This window comes from Cebus imitator, unplaced genomic scaffold, assembly GCF_001604975.1.
Source record: "Cebus imitator isolate Cc_AM_T3 unplaced genomic scaffold, Cebus_imitator-1.0 Scaffold13, whole genome shotgun sequence".
In the NCBI taxonomy this organism is placed as follows: Eukaryota; Metazoa; Chordata; class Mammalia; order Primates; family Cebidae; genus Cebus; species Cebus imitator.
This window is the reverse complement of record NW_016107328.1, coordinates 1,009,426-1,017,520: the sequence shown is the minus strand read 5'-3', so window position 1 is coordinate 1,017,520 and position 8,095 is coordinate 1,009,426. Positions and strand designations below refer to the sequence as shown.

At 33.0% G+C, this 8,095-nt stretch overlaps 1 protein-coding gene across 9 annotated transcripts in view; it reads left to right on the top strand.

Moving 5' to 3' along the window:
* The window catches only part of KHDRBS3 (KH RNA binding domain containing, signal transduction associated 3), a 200,261-nt gene that overhangs the window by 59,066 nt on the left and 133,100 nt on the right, over window positions 1-8,095 (top strand). For all 9 annotated transcript variants that reach the window (XM_017499818.2, XM_017499777.2, XM_017499761.2 and 6 more), the window contains exon 2: window positions 5,069-5,187. In XM_017499818.2, coding sequence (XP_017355307.1) covers window positions 5,069-5,187 — 119 coding nt within the window. The remainder of the gene's footprint in view (window positions 1-5,068; window positions 5,188-8,095) is intronic.

The window sequence follows — 8,095 nt, the reverse complement described above, 5'->3', positions numbered from 1 at the left end:
AAAAAAAAAAAAAACAGGAGTTGTAACTTTTGTCTCTGACAAAATAGACTTTAATAGTAAGAAAGACCAAAAGAAACAAAGAAGGACATATAATGGTAAAAGGATCATGCAATAACAGGAGTTAATGATCATAAATATGTACGTACCCAATATAGAAGTACCCAGATACATAAGACAAGTTCTTATTGACTTATAAAGAGATTTGGACTCCTACACAATAATAGCAGGAGATTTTGACATCGCATTGTTAATATTCGACAGATCAATCAGATAGAAAATTAATAGGGACATCTGTGATTTGAATTTAGACCTGGAATAAGTAAACTCAGTGAATATTTATAGAATTCTCCACCCCAGGTCTACAGAACATACATTTTTCTCAGTATCATATTACACCTATTCTGAAAGTGACTGCATAATTAGACGTAAATTACTCTTCAGTATTTGCATTGCATCTCACAGACTTAAATGAAATATTGGTTAACTGTTTGTTATTTTTTTCCGTTATTATTCCCTGTCTCTGTTAAGTACAATTATTGGCATAAAAGACGTTTTTAATACCTTTTTAAGATTGCATTCCAGCCTGGGCAATAGAGCAAGAATCCTCTTCTCTCTCCCCCTTTTTCTTTCTCCTTCTTTCTTTCAAAAAGAAAAAAAAAAAAAAGATAGAGAAGATAGAGATAGGATAAGATAAAAATGGCAAAAGTAACCAGAGTCAATAGAATCTCCTTTTTTAAAAATAGCATTTTTTTTCTTTATCTCCAGGAAACCCTAATATCCAATTATTAAAAATATGCAACCCAAACCAAATAAAAATATTTGAGAGTGAATTTTACAATGTCAAATTTTAAAAACCTATCATTGTATCTTTTATAATACTAAAAATTATTTTGGTATTACCATTACAGAAATCATACAATTCTAGAACTAGAAAGGACCTTGGCAAATATGTAGAAGACTCCCGTTCTCTCTTCCTCTTTCTCTTTCTCTTTATTTCTCTGTTTCATTCTTTTTTTCTTTCTTTCTCTCTTTCTTTTTTTCTTTTTCTTTCTTTCTTTTTTCCCAAAAAATAATTTACATTATTAAAATTTTTATATTGGAAACTTAACTCATTTAAATCCAAAGATGATTTAGCTATTTTCAGATTAGTGGACTTTAGTGTGTGGTACATTAAAAAGGAAAGAGGCCATTGCTTAGGAAATTCTGTAGTAGACCAAAGCAAAACAAATAACAAACAAAAAACAATATAGATGTTATCACTGAAAACAAGATTTCTGCACTGAGAGAATTTTGGTTATATGATTTGAAAAGATAGCATTTTAATCCCCTATATTATCTAAAACCTTAATCACACATTTGCTTATTATTTCTGAGCTAGGAGATGGTATTGGTACAGTAAGCTGTTTGGTACCAAATGTAATCTAGGGATTAGTGAAAGTCAAATCCCCTATGCATTTGTCCTTGAAAATCCGTTTGGATTTTCTCTATTGGTGGCCTCACTTTGCTATAGTTAACTAGAAGGTCACATCTATCTTGGTGGATGTCAAGCAACTTTCCTCCCTTGGGAAAGATGAGGGGGTGATAGCAGGGGTTTTTTAGTATGAAATTCACAGGTAGGGACAAGCATAAGTCCTTGAGACAGCTGTGTCAAGATTTTATAGATCATTTTGTACAATTCTCCACTTTTGTGCTTTGTATATTTCTGGATTTCAAAAAAAATAAAAAACAAAAAAACGTTAAGCTAGTTATAATCCTCATTCAAGTAGAAAATGCAAATTGTTGATTTAACAGTATCTACTAAAAACAACAGAAGTTTTTACCAGTTTTGAATTTTATATTGGCAGGCACAAGGACCTGAGAAAGTATAGCAGCCATGATTTAAACCAGGTGTGTTTGACTCCAGCAGTGAGGCTCAAGGCTTTTTGCATTGTTGTATGGTGCTTTAGGCCCAATAACTGCAAACCTCCATGCTTCTGATACAGCATCAGGCTTTAAAATTTTTTTTTTAATCTTAAATGTAAAATATTCCAACATCATTCAAAGTTTAAGATAGCAACAGTACATTCCAGCGACTTAAGATTTGTAGGATGCTGTGTATATGTAGAGAGGAAATTAGGTATTTTATATAGATTTTCTTTCATTTTCCTTTTTAAAATCATAGATGATCTTAAAGTGTAATATATGATAAAATAATTCCTGATTTTTAAAAGCTTACCTATATAATTTTATTTATTTCAAAATGTTAAATATCACTGATACAAGGAAGAATGGTGGAATTCTGAATTTATGGAATAAAATATTGTGTATCTGGTGTGAGTTTTTAACAATTCCTAAACTTCTTTGTTATTTGAAAAGAAGGAAGGCAGTTGAATCTATTTTGACACACCTACACATACGTACAAAAATTTTTTAGGATGTTTCATTATACCTGATTTTGTTGACTTTTCTAGCTATGCCAAAGATATTTCCAATTATTGCATAAATAGATAATGAAAGATGGGATTTATTTTCTTCTACTAATTAAAGCTGAAGTCATGAATTGTTATGCTTGGAGCAGCTGATGTGAGACTTATTGCTCTTAAGAAAACAAAACCAGTGTAGCTTATTTATACCATTGGTACTACAGTTTTTAAACTCTGTGTGTGTCTCTTCTATTCATGGAAAATTTCTGAAAGAGTATATAAAAATAGTTGATTATAATTATTTCTAGAGTTGAGGTAGAGAAACCTTAACAAAATTTTATATCCTGTCATATTGTTTTAAATTTTTACCATGTGCACATATTATTTTTATAGAAAAAAATCAATAAAAATTAAAGGTGCTTTTCTATTTTTGTGTATATTTTTCCAGTACAGACTCCACTTGGAATTAATGATCCAGGATCAAAACATAGTGTAGTACAAGAAAGCTGACAAAATGACTAATTCATTTATTTGGTGACTTAGTGTTTATGCCTTCTTGGAACCTTTGATTAGAAGCTGAAGATATAATTTGCCATCCTTTCTTATCTTCAGTTTCTACCCTGCTTCCTTCCATCTCCCCCACCTCATCACTGTTAATTTCTATTGTATAGTGCTTCAGACACTAACCAATTCTCTGATGCCAGCTGTGTATCCAATAATTCAATTCTGAAGCTAACTCAGGAGTTAGCATCAGGCCTCCTCCCCTCCCCACAGATCAAGGGCTTAATCTCACAAGACTGCCCCCATTTCAGATGATACCCTCAATATCATGCCCAGGCTACTCAGATTTCTACCTGACTACAAATTTGGAGGTTCAAGGATCCTTCCTTGGGTTTGATAATTTGCTATAATGACTCACAGAACTCAGGAATGCACCTTACTTACTATTAGTGACTAAACTTTATCAAGGAGTGAGCGGCTTTGTCAGCATTTGTAAGTCACACAAGATCCTAAGGTTTTAGAACCAAATCATTGGATATTTTACCCTTTTCTCATTTTAAATATGAAGAACCTGCATCCTAACTGATGTTCTTTTTTCTAATTGCAAATACAATTATTAGCAGATCCGAGACGAGAATCTTAGAATTTTTATGTCCCACTCAATGTCCTTTAAAAGAATTTTAATTATTCTTTGTTGCTCATTCAGAATCTTTGTTTAATAGACAATGTTCTAGTTAGAAATGGGAGGCCACATAGTATGATGGAGTGAAAGCTCCTCAGTGGTATTTTGAAGCCCATTGGCTTCTTCAGTAGTGACAGAAGCCCCAGGCCTGAAGCCCCCAGCTTTAAATAAATCCCTCATTTATCCCAAGATGATGTAAAAATCTTTCTTACCTTTTTTTCTGATATAGCATAAAAAATGGTGGGAAAGACTGCACAGGCACCTTGTCTTATGAGTCAAACAAATCTGAGGGTAAATCTTACCTTTGCCACTTACTGTGAAGTCACCTCTTCGAACCTCCTCTTTGTCATCTGTTTTGAGGATTGAATTAGGTCATGAATGTGAGGTATCTTGTCCAGGGATGGCACATATTAAATTCTTAACTGTTCCCAGCTCAACAAGCAAAATCGGTAAATATGTGTATTCCTTTGTCCAACTGATGCCGTCTTTGATACCTTCTCCAGGCTGCTATTTATTCTTCTCTGAACCTAGATGTCTTGGTTGGTCTTTGGAAGTAACAGTTCATGTACTCATTCATTCAGCAGTCATGCAGACACCTCATTTTGTATCTCTTGTACATCCAAATACTATAGGCCATAAAGTGAATGAAACTTTATGCTAAAATTTTCTAGTATCTGGAAATTGCTTAAAGATGTTTATGAGTGAATAGATTTTACCTAAGATAAATTTATGTTCTCATGGGCGACATAGCACATTTTTTTTTTTTTTCCATCTAAAGGTGGTAGTAGAGTTGCACTTAAAATGCTTCGAGAGTATCAGGGTGAGAGTGATAGATTCTTCCATTCTTGCCACCCCATTGAGGAAAGAAACACTTGCACAGAAAAAGAGATTTAATATGGTTAAGTCTCGAAAGGAGATGAAGATGAAATCATCAAAACAAGTAGAGCAAAGAGCATTAGTAAAGACATTATCATAGCATATAGCTGTTATGTGTCATATGCAAGGAGGGAAGATTTGATTGGGGAGGTGGGCTGCTGGAAGGTTGTCTAGGGTTTAATGCCATCATAGAATCAGGTTTTGGTTGTATAAATCTTGAAACACCAGGCAAGATTGATAAATAGGGCGGTTTCAGTGCTTTGTAACACTGAACTGTGAATGCTTTTATGGCTTTTCTTCTTTATTTCAGCCTTTATCTAGGAAACCAGAAGACCCAAAGTAACTTGTCTTTGTTTTTGTTGTCTGGTCTGTTGTTCTCCTTTGTTAGTATGAGCAGTTGAGGTTTGACTTTATAGAACCATGATACATGCATTTTTTCCGTTTATGCGGAATCATTGATAAAACAGGAAATGTACTTGAAAACAATGGCCACAATAGTCCATACTTCAGTAGTAGTTGATTTCATTGCCACAATAGAGCTAATCAGAACACCCAACCCCTGTATTTCTGAGTAATACACTTCATGGTTATCTTTTTGCCTCCACAGAAATAGAAAAGTTTCAAAAAGGAGAAGGCAAGGATGAAGAAAAGTACATTGATGTGGTGATTAATAAGAACATGAAGCTGGGACAAAAAGTGTTAATTCCTGTAAAACAGTTCCCTAAGGTAAGACAGTGAGGTCTACACTGCAGGTATTTTAACCTGAATCAAAGGGGAGCAGATGTTTAATTTATATTCTGTTTGATATTTTCTAGAGATGTTTTCTCTTAGCATCCCCCACACGCACTTCTAAAGTTAATTAAAAACTTAGTAAATTTAGTCATTCTGTATTTTCCCTTTAACTTTAGTATGAGTTAGAGATTCTTGAAAATACATCCTTTTGAGTCAAACTAGCAATGCGACTTTGGAAAACCTATTCAACTTCTTTACACCTCAGTTTCCTCATTTGTAGTATGAGGTTGAATGGTATAAAATTAAATGAGATAATCTGTGTTAAATGCTTGGCACATAAGTGTTCAAAAATATCATTGTTTATATTTTATTTAAATTTTACCATTTTTCCTTTCTTCTGAACATTCATATACATGATTCTTGCATACTGTTGTAAATATTAGTTCATTTCTTTTTATTGATGAATAATAATTTGTTGCCTTATTATACCATTGTTGTTTATTCATTTATCTGGCTACTTTTAATTTTTTGGCTATTATAAATTGCTGTGAGCAGTTTTGTATGAGTTGTGTCTTTTCTTTTTTAAAAATTTTGTTTTGTTTTAAGTCCCAGGTTACACGTGCAGGATGTGCAGTTTTGTTATATAGGTAAATATGTGCCATGGTAGTTTGCCCCATCACCTAGGTATTAAACCCCATATCCATTAGCTATTTATCCTGATGTTCTCTCTCCCCTGCCCCCATGACAGGCCCCAGTGTATGTAGTTTCCCTCCCAGTGTCCATGTGTTCTCATTGTTCAGCTCCCACTTACAAATGAGAACATGTGGTGTTTGCTTTTCTGTTCATGTGTTAGTTTGCTGAATGTAATGGCTTCTAGCTCCATCTATGTCCCTGCAAAGGACATGATCTCATTCCTCTTTATGGCTGCATAATATTCCATAGTGTATATGTACCACATATTCTTTATCCAGTCTGTCATTGATAGGTATTTGGGTTGATTCCATGTCTTTGCTATTTGTACAAGTTGTTTCATAACCAGATATGTGTGTTACTCTTTATTAAAGACCTAGTATTGAAAATTGTTGTGTATTTAGTATTATAAGAAATCGCCATACTTTTTTCCAAAGCACTTGTACCTTGTAACATTTCCACAAACAATGTGTGCATGTTGTAGTTGCTCCATACCCTCATCAGTGTTTGGTGCTGTCAGCCTTCTTTATTTTAGCCATTTTGATGGAATATTGGTATCTTCCTGTGGTATGAAGTTGCATTTTCCTTCTGATTAATGATTTTGTGCAGTTTTTCATATCCTTACTGGCTCTTCATGTATCTTCTATTGTTGTGTCTTTTCAGACCTTTTTCTGTTTCTAAATGGGCTGCATGTCTTTTTATCATTAAGTTGTGAGAGCTTTATATATCCTGAATATGCATGTTTTGTTAGATACATGGTTTGCAAATATTTGGCTCAGTCTGTTATTTTTCCTAATACAGTCTTGTGATAAGCAGAAATGTTTAATTTTGATGACATCAGGTTTTTCTCTTATGGTCATTGCCTTCTATGAACTAAGAAATCTTTGCCAACCTCAAGGAAATGTTAGAGTTCTTTGTAAGTTATAAAGATAATCTTCTATATTTTCTCTAAAAGTGTTATTTTAGCTTTTACTTTTAGGTCTGTGATACATCTCAAATGAATTTTTGTATATGGTATGAGGTGGAGGTACAAGTTCATCTTTCTTCCCATATGGTTATCTAGTTTTTCTTGCACTATTTGTTGAAAGATGTTTCCTTCCACTGATTGTTTTGGTGCCTTTGATGAGAAAATCAGGTGAGCATGTAGGTGGGTGTGTATTTCTAAGCTTTCAGTTCACTACTTTTATTCTATTTATGGATCCTTATGCCAATACCACACTGTCTTAATTACTGTAGGTTTTTACATAGTGAAACATGAATTTAGGTAATGTAGTTCCCCTGCCTTTGTCCTTCTTTTTCAGGATTTCTAAGATATTTTAGATCCTTTACAATTACATATAAATTTAAGAATTTCTATGTTAATTACTACAAAACCATCTGCTGCGATTAGAATTGGAATTGCATTGCATCTGTCGAGCAATTTGTGGGAGATTTGACATCTTAACAATATTGAGGCCTCATTTAATTTCTATCAACAGTGTTTTGTACTTTTCAAGATAGGAGTTTTGTATGTCTTTTGTTAAACTTATTCCAAAATATTTTGTGTTTTTTGACACTATCATAAATTGACTAGTTTTAAATTTCTATTTCCTAGTATTTTTCCTAAAATTTTGAATATTAACCTTGTCTTCTGCTACCTTGCTAAATTTAAATTCACCTATTCTAGTAAGTTGTTTTGTACATTTCTTAGGATTTGTCATGCATATAATTATATCATTTGCTTAAACAGTTTACTTCTCCCTTTCCAGTTTCTATGCATCTTATTTTACTGTCAATATTTTGGCTAATATCTCCAGTATAATGCTGAAGGCAAATGAGGAGAATAGGAGTTATTCCTGTTTCTAGTCAAGGAGCAAAGCATGCAGTTATTTTAGCATTAAGAACTATATTAGTTATAGATTTTTGGGGGGAAGTTTGTTATTTGCTAGGTAGAGGAAGTTCCCTTCTACTTTAACTTTACAGGGAGTTCTGATCCTGAATGGCTTGTAAATTTTTTTGAATGCTCTTTCTACATCTATTGAAATAAATATAAGGTATTTCTTTATACTGTTTATATGGTAGATTTTAATGATTGATTTTTAAAACTAAAGCCTTTGTATTCCTGGGCTAAACCCTACTCAATAGTGACATATTATCTGTTTTATATATTCCTGGATTCAGTCACATCTTATGTTAATGAGTGATACTGACCTGTACCTTTTTTTTTTTTTTT